This window comes from Podarcis cretensis, assembly GCF_951804945.1.
Source record: "Podarcis cretensis genome assembly, chromosome: 16".
In the NCBI taxonomy this organism is placed as follows: Eukaryota; Metazoa; Chordata; class Lepidosauria; order Squamata; family Lacertidae; genus Podarcis; species Podarcis cretensis.
This window is the reverse complement of record NC_137186.1, coordinates 2,920,241-2,942,358: the sequence shown is the minus strand read 5'-3', so window position 1 is coordinate 2,942,358 and position 22,118 is coordinate 2,920,241. Positions and strand designations below refer to the sequence as shown.

Below are 22,118 nucleotides of genomic sequence, written 5' to 3'. Positions count from 1 at the left end.
TACATATAGGGGCACCAAAATCTTTTAAGTGCTTAGGGTCTTAATCTGGGAGGGGTATACAAACTGTCAATAAATAATAATAATGGCAGTACGGCTGCTCCATTGCATGATTGCAAACACAGCAGACAGAAATGGCAACGCTCCTGGTATTTTAAGAACAGCAGATCCTGGGGAGCAGCGAGCAAACAAAACGTCAGTTCTGGACACAGACTTTATTAGACGCAACGTTTCAAATTCTACACCATTTGGCTGGTCAAGCCTGCTGGACCCTCCCCTCATGACACGAACTCCAGCCACCACAAGATGGCAGCATAGCACCATGGAATTGTGCATTATAAATCCCACCCCTCTCCCGTGTGTGTGTGGTGTAGTGGTTAAGAGCGGTGGACTCGTAATCTGGTGAACCGGGTTCGATTCCCCGCTCCTCCACATGCAGCTGCTGGGTGACCTTGGGCCAGTCACACTTCTCTGAAGTCTCTCAGCCCCACTCACCTCACAGAGTGTTTGTTGTGGGGGAAGAAGGGAAAGGTGAATGTTAGCTGCTTTGAGACTCCTTAAAGGGAGTGAAAGGCGGGATATCAAATCCAAACTCTTCTTCTTCTTCTTCCCCACCTCCCTCCCCCATTCCACTCCATCCTTCCACCATATGCATTTGATCATTTTATAGATTTCCCTCTCCTGGAAGAGAAACGCTGGTTGCAAATTGCTGCGGCCAGATCAGGGTTTTCCAAACTTGGGTCTCCAGGTGTTTTTTTGGACTACAGTTAGCATCATCTCTGACCACTGGTCCTGCTAGCTAGGGATGATGATGGGAGTTGTAGTCCCAAAACAGCTGGAGACCCAAGTTTGGGTCTAGATTGTTGGTGGGGACAGATTACCACCAGCCCATAACCCCAGTGCTAAATAGACTCAGAGTTCTGATGTTATGACAGAGGGAGGAACCAATCCTCTCTCAACAAATACTTATAAAAAATATTTACACACCATGATTCCTTAAAAAATAACAACAGAGGGGTTTACAACAATCACATTGGCAGTACTACAGATGTCTCATAATACAGTGGTACGGTATATATACGGTATATATTGAATTTGTTTATTGAATTTTTCATTGTAGATTTAAATTCAAACAATAAACATCACTGTCATCATTTAGGATTCCCCGAAGCCTTTGACTCTGCTGCTTCACTTATTTTCTCTATTTTTCTTATATAATCCAATTTTACCTTAGTTTTTAGAACATTACAGTGGTACCTCAGGTTACAGACGCTTCAGGTTACAGACGCTTCAGGTTACAGAGTCTGCTGACCCAGAAATAGTACCTCAGGTTAAGAACTTTGCTTCAGGATGAGAACAGAAATTACGCCATGGCAGTGTGGCTGCAGCGGGAGGCCCCATTAGCTAAAGTTAAGCTCAGCTTAAGAACAGTTTCAGGTTAAGAACGGACCTCCAGAACGAATTAAGTTCTTAACATGAGGTACCACTGTACAAACGTTACTCAAATCCTGCCAAAGTTTTTAGTTGTTTACAGTGTTCTCTTTAAGTACATTGTAAACTTTCCCCATTCTTTCTTAAAGTTCTTCTTTTCCTGGTTTCTGGTTTTCCTGGTCAATTTCGCCATCATCTTCATCAGCCATTCTTCTCTGGTCGGGAGTTTATCTTCTTTCCATCTCTGGGCCAGTAGTATCCACGCTGCTGTCATCGCCAGGGCCGGGTTTAGGTTTGAGGAGGCCCTCAGCTACTGAAGGTAACGGGGCCCTTTATATGTCCAGCTGTCCTTTGTCAACAACAAATTGTTGTGGTTTTTTGTGTTGAATATATGCAATATGGTCATTTATGGACCTAATAGGTATCTCAAGCCATTTGCACATGTTGCCCTGCAACCAGTCCATGCAGAATGTAGGCACCCTATATATAGAAAGGAGCAAACCAGTGATATTTTAGGGAGCAGGCTAGCAGGTGGGGCCCATGAATTAAGGGATCAGCAAACTTTTTCAGCAGGGGGCTGTCCCTCAGACCTTGTGGGGGGCCGGACTATATTTTGAAAAAAAATAATGAACGAATTCCTATGCCCCACAAATAACCCAGAGATGCATTTTAAATAAAAGCACACATTCTTCTCATGTAAAAACACCAGGCAGGCCCCACAAATAACCCAGAGATGAATTTTAAATAAAAGGACACATTCTACTCATGTAAAAACACGCTGATTCCCAGACTGTCTGTGGGCCAGATTTAGAAGGCTAATGGGCTGGATATGGCCCCCGGGCCTTAGTTTGCCTACCCATGACTTACATCCCAGGAGCCTACACAACACAAAACACTGTTGCTGCATGTAGGTTTTATTTTATTTTATTTATTTTATTTTATTATCTTATATTTTGGAAATGTACATCCAGTTTTTTCCCTTTACATTTTTTGGGGCCCCTCCCAAGAGAGTGGGGCCCTAAGGCCTTTCTCCTGGGCATGGTCAGCTAATTGGTGTCAAAGAAGGATAGAACTTTTTTTATGTATGCCACAACAGCAGCAAGAATACTCATTGCGAAGTATTGGAAGACACAAGATTTACCCACCCGGGAAGAATGGCAGATGAAGGTGATGGACTATATGGAATTGGCGGAAATGACTGGCAGAATCCGAGACCAGGGAGAAGAGTCGGTGGAAGAAGATTGGAAGAAATTTAAAGTTTATTTACAGAAACATTGCAAAATTAAGGAATGTTAGAAGGTTGTTGGAATAAAGTAATGTGGTTTTAGCAGAAATGTTATAAAGGATTAGGTTGAAATTGATTTATTAATTGGTGAAAGACGAGAATTATAGTATATTAAGATAAATTATTAGGATAAAAACAAAGCTGGAAAGGATTTGCTGAAACATCTAACTGGACTAGAATACAAAAAAGGGAGGTGTGAGGAGGTCAAGGAAATAAGTAAAGGAAAGGAAGTTATGCAAAGGTCTGATTTGTTTTTTTTATTGTTTGTTTGTATTTCTTATGTTTTTTCTTATTTTTCCTTTTTATTGTTTCTTTTTGTAATCTTTAAAATTTGAATAAATATTATTATTATTATTTTTAAAAAAGAGAGTGGGGCCCTAAGCTATAGCTTGTTTAACTTATATGTAAATGCAGCACTGGTCGTCGCATACATAAATCATTGTCTCTGCTCCTCAAAACAAGGGATTTCAACTCACACAGGTCTGTAAGTGCAACAGCTCAGAGAAGCAGGTTGGAGAACACCACAGAACTGGTCCTTTCTTCTACTTTTCTTAATTGCAGGAGTGGAAGGCAACACCCTCCTTGGGCGAATCTGATTCACTTCCATCCCATTCTGCCTAGCCCAGCTGGCTACACCTTCTCCACCTCCAAACAGGTTGCTGGGCTTATGCTATCTGTCAACCCCGCTATTGTCATCATTTTTGATGTCCAGAAATAGTATCCGTTGCCACAGGGCAACTACAACAAGCAATCGGAATACCACTTTTAATTTATTTATTTTTAGTTTCTGTTCTCATTGGGCACCTTTGTAAACAGGCAGCTTACATGAAGCCAGTGCTTTTTTTTTCTTAAAAAATGTTTAGGGGTCTACTTCTTCTTCTTCTTTGGTGAGCCCTTATAACCGAGTAATATTGTCTTCCATAAACACGATTTTAACAGTGAGTCCATAAGTGACTGTGGAGGCCAATTCTGGATCCCCACATCCTTCCACAGGGGGGACATAGGTTTCCGGGCAGGAGTTGATCCTGGTGAGGGTTTGCCAAGCGTGCCTTCCTCCTAGCACGTTTCTCCCTTGCGTCCTGAGTTCGAGTGTCTTCAAAGCCCATGACACCTTTGGTCAAGGCTGTTCTCCAACTGGAGTGCTCGCAGGCCAGTGTTTCCCAGTTGTTGGTGTTTATACTACATTTTTTAATATTTGCCTTGAGAAAGTCTTTAAACCTCTTTTGTTGACCACCAGCATCACACTTTCGGAATTAAGTTTGGAATAGAGGAGTTGCTTTGGAAGATGATGATCAGGCCTCTGCACAACATGACCAGTCCAACGAAGTTGGTGTTGAAGAAGCATTCCAGCCTATGGGATGCCCTCCCATCAGATGTCAAGGGAATAAACAACTACAGTGGTACCTCAGGTTACATATGCTTCAGGTTACAGACTCCACTAACCCAGAAATAGTGCTTCAGGTTAAGAACTTTGCTTCAGGATGAGAACAGAAATCGTGCTCCAGCGGTGCGGCAGCAGCAGGAGGCCCCATTAGCTAAAGTGGTGCTTCAGGTTAAGAACAGTTTCAGGTTAAGAACGGACCTCCGGAACGAATTAAGTACTTAACCCGAGGTACCACTGTATCTGACTTTCAGAAGACATCTGAAGGCAGCCCCGTTTAGGGAAGTTTTTAATGTCTGATGTTTGATCGTGTTTTTAATATTCTTTTGGGAGCTGCTAAGAGTGGCTGGGGCAACCCAATCATATAGGAATAATAATAATAATAATAATAATAATAATAATAATAATATGGGTCAGCGTGTGTGGCTGTTAGCCAGAAGGTTGGTGGTTCGAGTCCACCCAGGGTTGGCTGTGGGCAGGATTCTTGCATTGCAGGGGGTTGGACTAGATGACCCTCAGGGTCCCTTCCAACTCTATGAGTCTATATTATTATTATTATTAGCACTTTTAATGTATATTTTATATTTTGCATATCCTGCTCAGAGGATTTGATGGGTAAGTATATATAAGAACTGCTGAATGAATGAAGAAATATGTCAATACAGTGGTGCCCCACAAGACGAACGCCTCGCAAGACGGAAAACCCGCTAGACGAAAGGGTTTTCCGTTTTGGAGGCGCTTCGCAAAACGAATTTCCCTATGGGCTTGCTCCGCAAGATGAAAATGTCTTGCGAGTTCCTGCGGGTTTTTTCCCCTCCCCCCCTTTTCCTAAGCCGCTAAGCCGCTTATCAGCTGATCCGCTGATAAGCCGCTTAACAGCTGATCGCTAAAAGCCGCTAAACCGCTAATAGCGCTAATCCACTAAGCTGTCAATGGGCTTGCTTCGCAAGACGAAACCGCTATACGAAGAGCCTCACGGAACGGATTAATTTCGTCTTGCGAGGCACCACTGTATGTATTTATTTGGGCAAAGAATTGGACAGATCCATGGAGGAGGAGGAGGTGGCTATTGATTGTTACTAGCCTTGATGGCTCTGCTCTGCCTCCACAGTTTTGTGGGATGTGAAACACAAGAGCAGTCAAGTACCACATTCCTAGAGTGAACATGTTTACACATGGGGAGGAATGTTTGTCCAGCCAGCAGGTCAACTTCCTTGGCCTCCAGCCAAGAGAGGACAAAGGGACTGTCTCCTTATGAGATAGTTTCCAGGTATATGTTACTTTTCTAAGCTAAGTCTGCCTTCTGGGATCTGATTGTAAACAGAATGTGAGTGAGTAAACTCTTTATACTTTTATAGAAGACTGTGTCATGTCTTATCTTTTATGAGGGAATAAGGGGAAAATATCAGAACAGTTATTATAGAGCCTTTAGTGAGCCTGAGCAAATGCATCCGCTGTGACTTTAAAAGGGGGGAATGTTACTCTGCTAAATTGTGAACTTGTTAACACAAGTTGGAAAGGCTATAATCAAACAATGTATCCTCTCCTGCATCCCTGAACATTCCCACAGCTTGGAGCAGCAATACTTCTGAATCCCAATTGCTGGAAACTGCAGGAGGGGAGACGGTGGTCTTGTGCTCAGGTCCTGCTAGTGGGTTTCCCATAAGAATTGGCTTGGTCACTGTGAGAACAGGATTCTGGACTAGATGAGCCATTGACCTGACCCAGCAGGGCTCTTCTTATGCTATTCCCACTGTAGTCTAACAGGACTTACTCCGAGATAAGTTTGCCTAGGATTTCGGTATTAAAAGCATGTGCGATAAACCTTTATCAGCCTCAGGGCTGCATTACCTTGTGTTAAAACCTTCTGGGGGCACATGCCAGAAGCAAAAGCAAGTGGAGCAATGGATGTGACTTTATACAATAGGCCACTGCGTGGTCAGACATGCATATCTGTTCATATACACCAAGAAGATAATCAAGAAGCATTGTGATCTTTCAAGGTCACATTCTAGTCAATCGAAAGCATTCACGGAGGGCACAGAGCAGGGCTGACAAGGAACATGGCCCAGAGACAGCCTCAATGGCCTCGCCTCCAGCCTCCAGGGTCTCATGGAGTACAGCTGAGATGTCATGATAGCCAGTCCTAGCCCAACATGGCCGCATGTTTGTTTTGAAACGGGGGGAAAACCATCTCAGTTGCAAAGACAAAGGACGCGACATTAAATTCTGGTTGCGATTTCTTTTATTGACTATCAAAGAAGCAAGAAAGCATTCCTTTAGACTAATCTATGCAGACAAGAAGCCAAAGTGTACCATGTTGTATCCTGACAGCCCTGAACCCTCGAATCCAGGCAGCTTCCTCCCAGTCCTGCCATTGTATGAGTGGGACATCAGCTTTAATAGAGTGATTTGGGGCCAATTCTTGCATTAACCTAACACAGGGATGGAAAATTCATGCCCAATAATCCCAAACATTCTAGCTGGGTCTTACAGCATCAAGAGGGCCACAGGTCCCTCATCCCAGTATGTTTCCGAGCACAATTCAAAGTGTTGGTGCTGACCTTTAAAGCCCTAAACGGCCTCGGTCCAGTATACCTGAAGGAGCGTCTCCACCCCCATCATTCTGCCCGGACGCTGAGGTCCAGCGCCGAGGGCCTTCTGGCGGTTCCCTCATTGCGAGAAGCAAAGCTACAGGGAACCAGGCAGAGGGCCTTCTCGGTAGTGGCCCCCGCCCTGTGCAACACCCTTCCAGCAGATGTCAAAGCGATAAACAACTACCTGACATTCAGAAGACATCTTAAGGCAGCCCTGTTCAGGGAAGTTTTTAACGTGTGATTTTACTGTATTTTTGGTTTTTATGGAAGCCGCCCAGAGTGGCTGGGAAGGCCCAGCCAGATGGGCGGGATATAAATAATAAATTATTATTATTATTATTATTATTATTATTATTATTATTATTATCCTATCCCTTGAGCTCATCTGAGGACTAGACAGGAAGTGGGTGAGAATGAATATTTTGCTACTTGGCCAGGGTTTGGGTGAACATGTCTCTTTCAAGGGAGCAGCAATGGCACATCAACTAAAAAGCAAAGCGGCTCAATGATTCTCATTCCCAGATGCCCACAATTAAGCCTGATACCATCCCTGCCCAACTAGCAACCCATCAAGCTAAATACAGCCAACCAGCCACTTCTCCTTGGCAATTGCTTGCACACACACCTGACAGAGTTAGTGGGAAACAAACAAAAATTTTCCAGCTCCTGTGAGCCACCCACCCTCTTCTCTCTGGGTCACAATCCTTTATACGTCAGCCTTTTTTTTATCTAGAAGGGTTTTGGTTTCGTTGGGGAGACTTTAGTGCTTTGGGGACCATGGAGAAGGGAACTGCAATGCTCTGCGCTGTTGCTGAGGCCAAGGTCGGAAGGGCTGCCTGGCCAAAGAATCTCTCGGCCCCTGGGAAGCTGGACTCTGTGTCGGCTCACAGCTCCCTTCTCTCTCCGATGTCTGAGGTTTCGTCTCCTCTTGAGGGGAAATGGCCTGCTCTGGTGTCAGAGGCTGGCATTCATGAGGGCGATATTGTATCTGCCCAGAGTTTTGAGGTTTCCCCTCCTCAGGGTGAGGCTGATGCCTTGCTGATGAAGACTGACATTTCCAACGGCCAGTTGTGGCCCTCTCTGGAGCCTCTGTCTCCTGACTGCTTGATTCTTGCTCTTGTTCACAAGGATTTGTTTCCTCCTGAGGGGAAATGCCCCGCTCTGATTCTGAAGACTGACGTTCATGGTGATCTTTGCTCTGCCTTGGTTTTTGAGGCTTCTGTTCCTCTGGGCAGGTCTGGCTTTGTTCTGTTGTTGAAGACTGGCATGCGTGACCACCAGATGAAGCCTTCCTAGGAGTCTCCACAGATTCACAGCTTGCTTCTCTCTTTGACATCTGAGGTTTTGTGTCCTCCTTAGGAGAAAGAGCTTGTTCTTGCACCAGAGGCTGAGATTCTTGACAGTGATGTTGACTCTGCCTTGGTCTTTCAGGCTTTTGTTCCTCTGAACGGGATTGGCATCGTTCTGATGGTGAAGGATGACATGTCCGACCACCAGATGTGGCCTTCTCTGGAGTCTCCACTGACTCACAGCTTGCTTCTCTCTTTGACACCTGAGGTTTTGTCTCCTCCTTAGGAGAAAGAGCTTGTTCTTGCCCCAGAGGCTGAGATTCTTGACAGCGATGTTGGCTCGGCCCTGGTTTTCTTGGCTTCTGCTCTTCTACATGGGGTTGACATTGTTCTGATGGCCGACCTCTAGAGGTGGCCTTCTCTGGAGCTTCTGGTAGCTCACAGCTGGCTTCTCTCTCCTGTGTCTGAGACATCTCTTGAGCAGAGGGGACCTGCTTTGGTGTCCAAGGCTGGCATGCATGACTGCGATGTTGACTCTGCCCTGGCTTTTGAGGCTTACTTTCCTCTGGACAGGGCTGACATCTTCTTAAAGATGGACATTCACAAGGGGCAGTTGTGGCCTTCTCTGAACCCTCTGCTTCCTCTCTCTCCTGTTTCTGAGATGTTGTCCTCTCCTGACGGAAAGGGCCCTCCTCTGGTGTCAGAGGTGAACATTCATGACTGCGATATTGACTCTGCCTTGTATTTTGAGGCTTACTCTCTTCTGGATAAGGTTCATGTTGTCTTCTTGTCAAACGTTGACCTTCATGACAGCCAGTTGTGGTCTGCTCGGTACTCTCTGTTGGCTCACCGCAGGCTTCCTTCTCTGATGTCTGAGGCTTTGTGTCCTCTTGAGGAGAAACAACTTGTTCTGGTGTCAGAGTCTGACATTCATGGCGGCGGTAATGGCTCTTTCCAGAGCGCTGAGGCTCCTGAACATCTTGATGTGGTTGATGTCGTACTGTGGTCAAAGGATGACGTTCATGACAGCAAGTTGTGGCCTCCTCTGGGGATTGAGACTCTTGCTCTTCTTGGCCAGTCAAGGCCTGCTCATGACCTTGAGACTGACATTCCTGTTGGTGAGTTGATTGCTTTCCACGTGTCAGAATCCCACCATCTGGCTTGCAACTCTGAGCCTGTTCCGGTTCTTGAACTTCCTTTGTTGGCTGTTGACAAGAATCATCCTTTGCTTCCTGATACTCTTCTACAAGTCTACGAACGGCACCTTTCCCCCGTGTCTGAGGCTTACATTCCTCTTGCTGCATTGACCGCTCTCCTCTCTGAGGTTCCTGCTCTTGACAACAGGTTGAATGTTGCTCAGACGTTGACGTTCTTTCTTTCCCACAGCCCAATGAAGGCTGTTCCTCCTGACGATCTCGGCAGGACTGGGAAGTTGATTTCTGTTCTGATGCTTGAGGTTCCTCAACCCCCCTTTGGGCTGGTCTTTGAACCGCTTTCTGTGATTCTTGCGACTTGGGCTTCACTACATCCTGTTCCCTCTTCAGTTGCTCTTGGGTCTGTCTCGGAGCTTCCTTTCGATGGGGAGTAGGTTGCTGAGCTGCCTGCTCTTGCTCCTGTGGCTCCCTGTGGCCCTGTTCCTCCATCTGACATGGCTGGGATGGTTTTTGGACTGTGCTCTGTTGAGTTCCTTGAGTCTGGCATTCATCTGGTGTGTCAGATTCCTGGCAGCATTGTCTGCTTATCTCCTCAGCTACGATTTGGGGTTTCCGCTGCGAGGGCTTGGAGCGATGCTGCACTTCTCTCCGAAAACCTTGGCAAGATGGCTCCTTCTCTCCTCTTTGGCCTTCCTCTCTCTCCCTCTGAGTTGGACACGCCCCTGATGGCTTCTGTGAAAACCGGGAACCCTGTTCTTGTTTTAGGGGTTCTTTACTCCGTCTATCAGAGAGTGTCTCTGATTTTGGGGACTCCTGTTTCTCTTCTTGAGATGAGCACTGAGACTCAGGTTCAGAAACTTTCTCCGATTCTTGAGCAGGTTGTTGAGTTGAGCCTTTGCTCAGCGCTGATGTCTCCTGTCTCCTTGCACTGCTCCCTCCCCTCCTGGACTGCCCTTCTGCTGTCACTCCGCACTCGTGTTCCTTCTTATAGCAGGCCTTTGCCACTTTGAACACCAGGACGGTGAACTCCTCAAAGTCCACCTTGCCATCACAGTCTTTGTCAAGCAGCTGCAGCATAGTCTCGATTGTCTCAGGGTCCTGCGGGTTCTGAAAGGAAATGCACCAAGCTTGTTACTCACTTAGGAAGGCAGTATAACTCCGTCATACTGAGCTGCTCCATTGGACCATCGATCTCCCTATTGCCCAGACAATGCACATTCCTAGCCCAACCTGGAGAGGTCCAGGGATTGAACCTGAGTGCATGCAAAGCGGAAGGTGCAAAGGAGGTGCTCCTCCACACAGTTATGTCCCACCCTCTCAAAAACCAATTAAGAATCCCAGTCCTCAAAGTTCTGACTAAATAGGTTCTGGTTTAAATAGGAACATACTGAGTCAGTCCATTGTTTCATTTAGCCCAGTATTGTCTGTGTTGACTGGCAGCAGATCTCCAGAGAGACAAGGCTATCTCCCAACCCTACCTAGATGTGCCAGGGATTTGAACCAGGGACTGTCTGCATGTGGAGCCAATGCTTTGTTGCTGAGCCACGACCCTCTACTTAAATAGGAACAGAGGAAGCTGCCTTATACAGAGGCCATTGGGTTCATCTAACTCAGCATTGTCTACATTGACTGACAGCAGCATTGTCCACAACACTGACCGACAGTGGATACTTCCCAGCCCTACCTAGAGATGCCATTGGGGGACTAAGCCTGTGACCTTTTGCTTGCAAAGCAGAGGCTCTGCAACTGAGCCATGACCCTTCTCCAAAGCTTCATTAACCTTGGCCAGCATTGTTCCCTATCTCCTGGTCTTCGAGGCCTCCTTCACTCCCTGGTCCTCCTTAACTTGAAGCCCATTCACTTGACTTCCCCAATAGCTTAAATCTACCCATAGCATGCAAGTCTTCCATACTTGGTCTCTCTTCCTCTGCCCCGCGATCCTCCCATCCCATCCCATTGTCCAAGAAGACCAACGTAGACACTCACCACGATCACCTCGGCAAACTCCTTCTGGATGAGGCTCTTTAGCTCGCCCTTGCTGAGCGTCGCACATTCCCCATCGTCCTTTGCGTACTTGTTGAAAGCACCGATGATGCTGTGGATGTTCCCGAGGAGCTGAGACATCTCTTGGCAAGTTCAAGGGGGATCCTAAAATGAAAGAGCAAGGTGTTCACAACTGCGCTGCTCAAAAGCTTGCACTGGCTGCCCATATGGTACCAGGCCAGGTTCAGGTTTCTTGTATTCATTTGCAAGGCCCGTAACAAATTGGGTCCAGGGTGCTTTAAGGACATCCTGATCACTGAAGTCTTCAGGGAAGTCAAAGTTAGGGCTTAGCCACACTTTCCTCCAGGCTTTCTATGCAGGTCTCTGAGGGGAATAGGGGTGATCTCCTAACAACTTTCGGCACCCTTAACAAACTACAGTTCCCATAATTCTTTTAGGGACAACATGACGGTTCAAAGCAGCACCATAGTGCTTTAAATGTGCGGTATGAACGTGGTCTTAAAGCTGACTTTAATTGAGCAATAAATTGTCGAAATAAATGAATAAATAACAATCTTCAAATAGCCAAAAGGCTGTCACAAGGGAGATGGAGCAAGCTGGTTTTATGCTGTTCCAGAAGGGAGGACACCTGAATCAATGGATTCAAATTATGAGAAAGGACGTTCTGACTAAACATTAAGAAGAACCTTCCAAGGGTAAGAGCTGTTTGAAGGTGGAACCGACTCCCGTGGAAGGTGGCGGACCGACCTCAACAGATGCTGGATGGTCATCTATGAGGGATTCTTGAGTCGTGATTCCTGCATTGCAAAGATGAACCCTAGAGATCTTTTCCATCTCTATATTCTATGATTCTAGAACTGTACAGAGAAGCACACTTAGCCTCAGATACAGCAAGACATGGTGTGGTGCTCGGCACTGGCTGACTGATTCCTAATGGGTCAAACAATCAATGAATCAATTCAATTTTTGGAGAGGGGGTGCTCCTACTGGCTCCTCATTCCTTGCAACCATTCCAATCCCTTGCATTTGCTGAACTCACCTGTCCTTCACACAAGCAGAGGCACGTTAGACTCCAGGTCTCCGTTGGTGAGCAGGTTGGCAGCCGGAGATCATTATATAGGAGCCGCTTAATCACCGCCTCGCAGCGGGAGGCTCCCTCTCTCTGAGCAGGCCTCTGATTCAGACCCTGGCAAAGTCCACAGGCACGTCCTTCACTCAGCAAGTCCCCGGCAGAGCTGACACTCACCTGTATTGGCTTTGCTGCACAGCTTCTGATGCTGGCCGACCAACCTGCCTTCGCACCCGCCCAGGAGTGACAGATCTTTATTTTTTTAATTTTACACGCAAGTTCTATTTCTGACCTTTTGTAGCCTTTAGTGGGACACGGTCCTCTCAAATCCCGTTTGGCAAAAAACCTGTTGCGCAAGGGCGAGGCACGTCAAGCAGAGGTCCCTCATTGTTGCTGGGCCTGCAATTATGACTTTAACGGCAGTGAAAGAAAATCCACGGGGGTGAGTGGATTTCCGGCGTGGTCCTGTTATCGCCCCTCATGTTTGTTTGGAGCTGCCTTCCACTCTGGTCTCCTCTGTACCACATATTTAAAGCACTACATAAGTGGACTAGGAAACCCAAATGCTTGTTTATAATGTTATTGTACTACCAACATTACTGTATGCTTGTGAAACATGGACCACTTATAAATGTTGAACGACTGCAAGGAATCATAAAACCCACTGACAAATACCCCTTCCTCTTGGTTCATGTGGGAACCAATGACACTGCAAGCAATAGCCTCCAGAAGATCAAAAGAGACTACGAGGCTCTGGGCAGGAAATTAAAGCAATTAAATGCACAAATTGTCATCTCATCTGTCCTCCCAGTTGAACGACATGGCCCAGGGAGAGAGGGAAAAATAGTGGAAGTGAACAGCTGGCTTCGCAAATGGTGTAAACAGGAACGGTTTGGATTCTTAGATCACGGACTGCAGTTTCTTGAAGATGGACTTCTGGCAAGTGATGGGCTGCACCTCACAACGGTTGGGAGGAATGTTTTTGCCAAAAATCTCAGAAACCTCATCAGGAGGGCTTTAAACTGACTAATGTGGGGGAGGGAGACAGTGCTCCTGAAGGTAGGAGTCTATCAGTTGATGAAGATGATCATCCAAATGTCATAGACCAAATGGAGCAAACAGCACGCAGACCTAGTGGTGGGAGGAAAAAATCCTTAAATAAGAGACACGGGGGAATGATTAATGGACTTCAGTGTCTGTACACTAATGCGCAAAGCATGGGAAATAAACAAGATGAGCTTGAGCTCTTGGTACAGCAAACTAAATATGACATAATAGGCATCACTGAAACCTAGTGGGATAAGTCCCACGATTGGAATGTAATAATGGAGGGATACAATCTATTTCAGAGAAACAGACCAGACAAGAAAGGAGGAGGAGTGGCGTTATATGTCAGGGATGTGTATACCTGTGAAGAGATCCAAGATTTAGAACCTCAAAGCCAAAGTGAGAGCATTTGGGTCAAAATTAAGGGAGAGAAGAATCACAGTGACCTCATTGTGGGAGTTTACTATAGATCCCCAAGCCAAACGGAGGACATAGATGATGCCTTCCTGGAACAGATGGCCAAGCATGCAAAAGGAAGGGAGATAGTAGTAATGGGGGACTTCAATTACCCGGATATTTGTTGGATGTCAAACTCAGCCAAGAGCATAAGGTCAAACAGATTCCTCACTGGCCTTGCACACAACTTCATTGTCCAGAAAGTGGGAGAAGCAACAAGAGGAACAGCCATTTTAGATCTGGTCCTAACCAATGTTGATGACCTGGTTAGTGGGGTAGTAGTGGAAGGATCATTAGGCGCGAGTGATCATGCTCTTCTGAAATTTACTATACAGCGGAAAGGAGCAGCCAAGCATACTAGGACTCAATTTCTTGACTTTAAGAAAGCCGACTTCATAAAACTTAGGGAAGTGCTGGGTGAGATCCCATGGACAGTAATACTAAAAGGAAAGGGAGTTCATGATGGCTGGGAGTTTGTTAAGAGGGAGATAGTAAAAGCACAACTTCAGGCAATACCAATGAGACGGAAACATGGAAGGTGCCTAAAGAAGCCAGGGTGGCTATCTAAAGAACTTTTAACTGAGTTAACATTAAAAAAGGATGTGTACAAAAAATGGAAAAGGGGGGAAGCCACCAAAGAGGAATTCAAACAAATAGCCAGCATGTGTAGACACAAAGTCAGAAAAGCTAAAGCACAGAATGAACTCAGGCTTGCTAGAGAGGTTAAAAGCAACAAAAAAGGCTTTTATGGGTATGTTCGTAGCAAAAGGAAGAACAAAGAAACAGTGGGGTCACTCAGAGGAGAAGATGGTGAAATGCAAACAGGGGACACAGAAAGGGCTGAACTCCTCAATGCCTTCTTTGCCTCAGTCTTCTCCGATAAAGAAAACAATGCCCGACCTGAAGAATTTGGAGCAAATGATTCAGCAGAGGAAACACAGCCCAGAATAACTAAGGAGATAGTACAAGAATACTTGGCTAGTTTAGATGTATTCAAGTCTCTAGGGCCAGATGAACTGCATCCAAGAGTATTAAAAGAACTGGCAGATGTGATCTCAGAACCACTGGCAGTCATCTTTGAGAATTCCTGGAGAACAGGCGAAGTCCTGGCAGACTGGAGGAGGGCAAATGTTGTCCCTATTTTCAAAAAGCGGAAAAGAGAGGACCCAAATAATTACCGCCCAGTCAGTCTGACATCAATACCAGGGAAGATTCTGGAGCAGATCATTAAGCAAACAGTCTGTGAGCACCTAGAAAGGAATGCTGTGATCACCAATAGTCAGCATGGATTTCTGAAAAGTAAGTCATGTCAGACTAACCTGATCTCATTTTTTGACAGAATTACAACCCTGGTAGATGAAGGGAATGCAGTGGATGTAGCCTACCTTGATTTCAGCAAGGCATTTGACAAGGTGCCCCATGATATTCTTGTAAAGAAGCTGGTAAAATGCGGACTTGACTATGCTACCACTCAGTGGATTTGTAACTGGCTGTCTGACCGAACCCAAAGGGTGCTCATCAATGGTTCCTCTTCATCCTGGAGAAGAGTGAATAGTGGGGTGCCACAGGGTTCTGTCTTGGGCCCGGTCTTATTCAACATCTTTATCAATGACTTGGATGATGGACTCAAGGGCATCCTGATCAAATTTGCAGATGACACCAAACTGGGAGGGGTAGCTAACATCCCAGAGGACATGATCACACTTCAAAACGACCTTGACAGATTAGAGAACTGGGCCAAAACAAACAAGATGAATTTTAATAGGGAGAAATGTAAAGTATTGCACTTGGGCAAAAAAATGAGAGGCACAAATACAAGATGGGTGACACCTGGCTTGAGAGCAGTACATGTGAAAAGGATCTAGGAGTCTTGGTTGACCACAAACTTGACATGAGCCAACAGTGTGACGCGGCAGCTAAAAAAGCCAATGCAATTCTGGGCTGCATCAATAGGAGTATAGCATCTAGATCAAGGGAAGTAATAGTGCCACTGTATTCTGCACTTTGGCCACCTCATGAGAAGAGAAGACTCCCTGGAGAAGACCCTGATGTTGGGAAAGATGGAGGGCACAAGGAGAAGGGGGCGACAGAGGACGAGATGGTTGGATAGTGTTTTCGAGGTTACCAGCATGAGTCTGACCAAGCTGCGGGGGGCAGTGGAGGACAGGAGTGCCTGGCGTTCTCTGGTCCATGGGGTCACGAAGAGTCGGACACGACTAAACGACTAAACAACAACAACAACAATTCTGCACTGGTCAGACTTCACCTGGAGTACTGTGTCCAGTTCTGGGCACCACAGTTCAAGAAGGACACTGACAAACTGGAACGTGTCCAGAGGAGGGCAACCCAAATGGTCAAAGGCATGGAAACGATGCCTTATGAGGAACGGCTAAGGGAGCTGGGCATGTTTAGCCTGGAGAAGAGGAGGTTAAGGGGTGATATGATAGCCATGTTCAAATATATAAAAGGATGTCACATAGAGGAGGGAGAAAGGTTGTTTTCTGCTGCTCCAGAGAAGCGGACACGGAGTAATGGATCCAAACTACAAGAAAGAAGATTCCACCTAAACATTAGGAAGAACTTCCTGACAGTAAGAGCTGTTTGACAGTGGAATTTGCTGCCAAGGAGTGTGGTGGAGTCTCCTTCTTTGGAGGTCTTTAAGCAGAGGCTTGACAACCATATGTCAGGAGTGCTCTGATGGTGTTTCCTGCTTGGCAGGGGGGTTGGACTCGATGGCCCTTGTGGTCTCTTCCAACTCTATGATTCTATGATTCTATGAAATGCCATCTCCAGCTCCTCGAAAGATTCCATCAACGGTGTCTCCAAAAATTGTTACACATCACTTGGGATGACAGGCAAACTAATACCAGTGTACTGGAAGAAGCAAAGATCGCCAGTGTCAAAGCAATGATTCTTCAACATCAACTTCGTTGGACTGGTCATGTTGTGCGGATGCCTGATGATCATCTTCCAAAGCAACTACTCTATTCCGAACTCAAGAATGGAAAGCGTAATGCTGGTGGTCAACAAAAGAGGTTTAAAGACTGTCTCAAGGCAAATCTTAAAAAATGTAGTATAAAGTGATAAAGAATGGAAAATCTTCAGAGGTAGTTGATGGAAGTCTAAAATATTGTATAATATAAGAATGTATGTCAAACGGCTGTTGGAAATGATATGTTAAAAAATTAATAAAAATGTCTTAAAGAGAGAGAGGGAGAAGAACTTTTCCCTATTCACTTTCTCCAGGCATGTTGTTGTTTAATCATTTAGTCGTGTCCGCCTCTTCATGACCCCCTGGACCAGAGCACGCCAGGCCTTCCTGTCTTCCACTGCCTCCCACAGTTTGGTCAAACTCATGCTGGTAGCTTCGAGAACACTGTCCCACCATCTTGTCCTCTGTCGTCCCCTTCTCCTTGTGCCCTCCATCTTTCCCAACATCAGGGTCTTTTCCAGGGAGTCTTCTCTTCTCATGATGTGGCCAAAGTATTGGAGCCTCAGCTTCACGATCTGTCCTTCCAGTGAGCACTCAGGGCTGATTTCCTTAAGGATGGAGAGGTTTGATCTTCTTGCAGTCCATGGGACTCTCAAGTGTCTCCTCCAGCACCAGAATTCAAAAGCATCCATTCTTTGGCCATCAGCCTTCTTTATGGTCCAGCTCTCACTTCCATACATCACTACTGGGAAAACCATAGCTATAACTATATGGACCTTTGTCAGCAAGGTGATGTCTCTGCTTTTTAAGATGCTGTCTAGGTTTATCATCGCTTTTCTCCCAAGAAGCCAGGAGTCTTTTGATTTATTTAAAGGATCCTGGAAACTGCAGTTTGTTGAGGACACTGAGAGTTGTTGGGAGGAGACTGACTGACTGCAGGCTCAGGAGCAGTGGAGGCGGTGGCAGGATGGAAGCACACGCAATCGCAGAAGAGACGGGGCAGCGTTGGAATGAAATAAGGCCCCAACTTTACCAATTACAGATGGCATCTGCCAGGGATGAGGCAGGGTGAAGCGTCTTTGCTTTGCCATGTCCCTTTCACAAATGCAATGTGGCTGGCAGTGGTTGGCTGGGTGGGAGGTAGAGGGCTGAGTCGGCTTGGCCCAGTTGGGGGGTGTCACATATGTGATGTCATCTCCCCCCCCCTTTTGGGCACAACTCAGCGCCTCTGCAAGAGGGGAGGATGCTGTTGTACTTACACCAGTGGCCAAAATTGTGGGAACCTTTTGGGGAAAGTGTATTTCTGAGGTTTGGTGGCTCACAACACCTGATTGGCTCTCTAAACTGGGGGTCAGCAAACTGTTTCAGCCGTGGGCTGGTCCACCATCCCTCAGACCTTGTGGGGGGCCAGACTATATTTTGAAAGAAATAATGAACGAATTCCTATGCCCCACAAATAATCCAGAGATGCATTTCAAATAAAAGCACACTTTCTACTCGTGTAAAAACACCAGGCAGGCTCCACAAATAACTCAGAGGAGCATTTAAAATAAAAGGAGACATTCTACTCATGTAAAAACACACTGATTCCCAGGCCGTCCATGGGCCGGATTGAGAAGGCGATTGGGCTGGATCTGGCCTCCGGACATTAGTTTGCCTACCCACGCTCTAAACACTCATGCTCATTGGCTACATTCAAATGATGGAAAGCTACTGCCGAAGCAAGTTGTGCTACCCTTTTTCTGGTTATTTGGCTATAACTTTTGACAGAATAAAGATAACTGAACAAACATTGTTGCATTACATTCTTTATTAAATTACCTTTCCATTGATGTATAAATGTTATGGTATTACTCCAAAAGAAAGTGGTGTTATGAGCCGTCAAACCTCAGAAGTACACTTTCCCCAAAAGGTTTCCGCAGTTTTGGCCACTAGTGTAGGTCCTGCTTACGGGCTCCATAGAAGATGCTGGACTAAATGGACCATTGGCTTGATCCAGCCGGCTATTCTTACCTTCTTAAGAGTAATTTCATCTCCAGTTTTGCTTTAAAGCAGTGTCACCCAGTGGCCGATTCAGAATATGACAGGGGAGGATAGTTGGCTCAGAACCATTGAATTCAAAGGAAGAGAAATGGACTGGTGAATTTGAAGGATATTGAGAGATGTGATTAGAAGAATGATGTGAGATTGTAAAAAAAATTCACTTTTAACACTTTTTCTTGCATTCTTTCCCACATTTGCTAATGCATAGCTCTCGGAATAAAAAAACACGCAGACGTCTTTGTAAAATTATATAGGTTTTTTTTTTTTTAATTAGTTCCATTAGGGATGGGGAACTTGCAGATATCTTTGGACTCCAACTCAGCCTTCTTGATGGTCCAGCTCTCACTTCCATACATCACTACTGGGAAAACCATAGCTTGAACTATACGGACCTTTGTTGGCAAGGAGAAATGTCGGAGCGTATGTAAACCTTCTGGCTGTGTTCACTTTCCCCTGCCAGAAGCAGGATATCCCAGAATCATCCTGGAAATCACAAATGGGGAGTGTTGCTGTTGCTCCCAGGTCCTGCTTTGGGGCTCCCCCCCCCGAGGCTTCTGGTTGCCCACTGCGAGAAGAGGATGCTGCACTAGGTAAGCCATTGTCTTGACCCAGCAGGTTCCTATTCGGTTATCTTCTCAACAACAACCCTGTGAGGAAGGTTAGTGAGATCTACATAGCTGAACGGGGGGATTTGAACCCTAGTTTGCCAGGTCCTAGGGACGCGGGTGGCGCTGTGGGTTAAACCACAGAGCCTAGGACTTGCTGATCAGAAGGTTGGCGGTTCGAATCCCCGCAATGACGGGCTGAGCTCCCGTTGCTCGGTCCCAGCTCCTGCCAACCTAGCAGTTCGAAAGCACCTCAAAGTGCAAGTAGATAAATAGGTACCGCTCCGGCGGGAAGGTAAACGGCGTTTCCATGCGCTGCTCTGGTTCACCAGAAGCGGCTTAGTCATGCTGGCCACATGACCCAGAAGCTGTACACCGGCTCCCTCGGCCAGTAAAGCGAGATGAGCGCCGCAACCCCAGAGTCGGTCACGACTGGACCTAATGGTCAGGGGTCCCTTTACCTTTACTTGCCAGGTCCTAGCCCACTCCAATTAGGATGCAATTGGATGTTGCCCAGTGACAGAGATCACAACTGTGACATCTTGAATACAAATGCAATTAAATCACCGCTCTAATAACAGTGGCCATCAACAAATCTTGTGGCGGTGAATTCTGCATGTTCCTAAAGTGGGAGAGGCCATTAAGTCACAGCTCTTTAGTCACCTTTGTCTAGGCATCATGGCGTCTTTAGGCATTTCAAAGTTTTCTTTAAACGTTCCGCAGAGATGTGAAGTCTCCTACACTTGGCCTAGTCACTGAAGGTGCTCCAAAAACAGAACATCCCAGTTAAGTTTAGATGCCAGCTTGGTCATTCGCAAACAACAACTGACAACCTGGATAAGAATGTCTTCCCTGCTCCCCAACCGACAAATCTGTGGCAGCATGGCAAATCTTTAAAACATCCAGGAGCTCATCATGATGGCCTCATTGTCCTGCCCCAAGAAAAGCCACAAAATACTGTTTAAAAATTGGTGCTTGAGTTTGCTTTTTTCCTCTTCCTTCCCTGTGCCTTTCCCCTTGTGTGCTGTGGTTGTGTTTTTTGTTGTTTTTTAAGATTGTAAGCACGCAGACAGGGGCTGACTTGTTTTCATTGATTGCCCGCAAATCACTCATGGAGCCTTTTTGACTGAAAAGCAAGATACCAATGTTCTCAGTCAATAAATAAAACATGGGGAGCTGTTTTGATCCATATCGATACCCTTCCCTGAAAGGAGATGTGCACGGTAAACGGCTTGGGGAGCCACCAACTTTTGGGTGCAGACGTGGCCCTCTAGGAAATCTCCAAGTTCTTTGTGTGCTCAAGTAACTCTGTTTGATCCCTGGCATCTCCAGGCAGGGCTGAGAAAGGCTCCTTCTTGGAAACCCTGGAGAGCTGCTGCCAGCCAGTGTCTACAATACTGGGTTAGATGGACAAATAGTCTGATTCAGTAGAAAGCAGCTTCCCATGTTACGTTGTTGAATTGTTGTTGAATTGTGACGATACCTGCTTGCTTCCCTGGATAGAAGGAGGCAGAGGGGTCTCTCTGTGTGTAAAACCCTAAGGCCTGTATCTTAGACCCATTGAAATGAATCCACATTGCTAACCTAGGTGACATTTTCATCCCCCCAAAAGTTTTTGATTTGTGTTCCTACTGAAATGAGGCTGCATTTTAATGTTGTACTCTATTTTAATCTTGTTTTTAAGTTGTATTTCAATCAATTGTTTTATACCTGATGTTAGCTGCCCTGAGCCCAGTCTTGGCTGGGGAGGGCGGGGTATAAAAATATTATTATTATTATTATTATTATTATTATTATTATTATTATTATTATTATCCTGGGTCCACTGATTTCAGTGGGTCTATACTACCCTATGAATTTGGGTCGCTGGGATTTTGCAGACTGTACAGAGGCAAGAATCGCACTTGTGGCCCCACCCAATTTTTTCATTCGGCCCCACCCATCACTGACCCATGCCTCTTGGGAAGCTGAATAGGTTTCCCCAAGCCTGACATGGCATGACATCAAATGTATTAGAGTCAGCTGACAGTCACAGAGGGTCCAATTGTGCTATTCATGTAAGCGGTACAATGGTACCTCTGCTTGCGAACAGGATCCGTTCCAGAGGCCTGTTCACAACCTGAAAGGAACGCAACCATTGTCTGCGTGTGCGCGGGTCATGATTTGCCGCTTCTGCGCATGATGTCATTTTGCGCATCTGTGCATGCGCCAGCAGCGAAACCCGGAAGTAACCCTTTCTGGTACTTCTGGGTCGCCGCGGGACGCATCCTGAATATGCTCAACCTAAAGCAAACGTAACATGAGGTATGATTGTATCTCATTCCGAACTTAAAAATGGAAAGCGTAATGCTGGTGGTCAACAAAAGAGGTTTAAAGACTCTCTCAACGCAAATCTTAAAAAAAGTAGTATAAACACCGACAACTGGGAAACACTGGCCTGTGAGCGCTCCAGTTGGAGAACAGCCTTTACCAAAGGCGTCATGGGCTTTGAAGACACTCGAACTCAGGACGCAAGTGAGAAACATGCTAGGAGGAAGGCACGTTTGGCAAATCCACACCATGATCAACTCCTGCCCGGAAACCAATGTCCCCACTGTGGAAGGATGTGGGGATCCAGAATTGGCCTCCACAGTCACTTATGGTCTCACTGTTAAAACTGTGCTTATGGAAGAAAATCTTACTTGGCTATGAGGGATCGCCAGAGAAGAAGAGTATCTCATCACTTTAAAAAGTCATGGCCTCTTCCCAGAGAATCCTGGGAAACTGTACTAGGAGACCCCCCCCATTAGGAGACTCCCCCCCTTTCTCCTCACAGAGCTATAATTCCC

General features: G+C 46.0%; 1 protein-coding gene across 1 annotated transcript; it reads right to left on the bottom strand.

The window, feature by feature from the left end:
• Positions 1 to 7,062: 7,062 nt before the first annotated feature.
• On the bottom strand, positions 7,063 to 11,559 carry LOC307205928 (uncharacterized protein). The gene is made up of 2 exons (XM_079958611.1): positions 11,121 to 11,559; positions 7,063 to 10,241 (listed from the first exon to the last, which is right to left on the bottom strand). The coding sequence occupies exons 1-2, from the start codon at positions 11,256 to 11,258 to the stop codon at positions 7,452 to 7,454; spliced, it is 2,928 nt and encodes a 975-aa protein (XP_079814737.1). The 5' UTR covers positions 11,259 to 11,559; the 3' UTR covers positions 7,063 to 7,451.
• Positions 11,560 to 22,118: the final 10,559 nt, after the last annotated feature.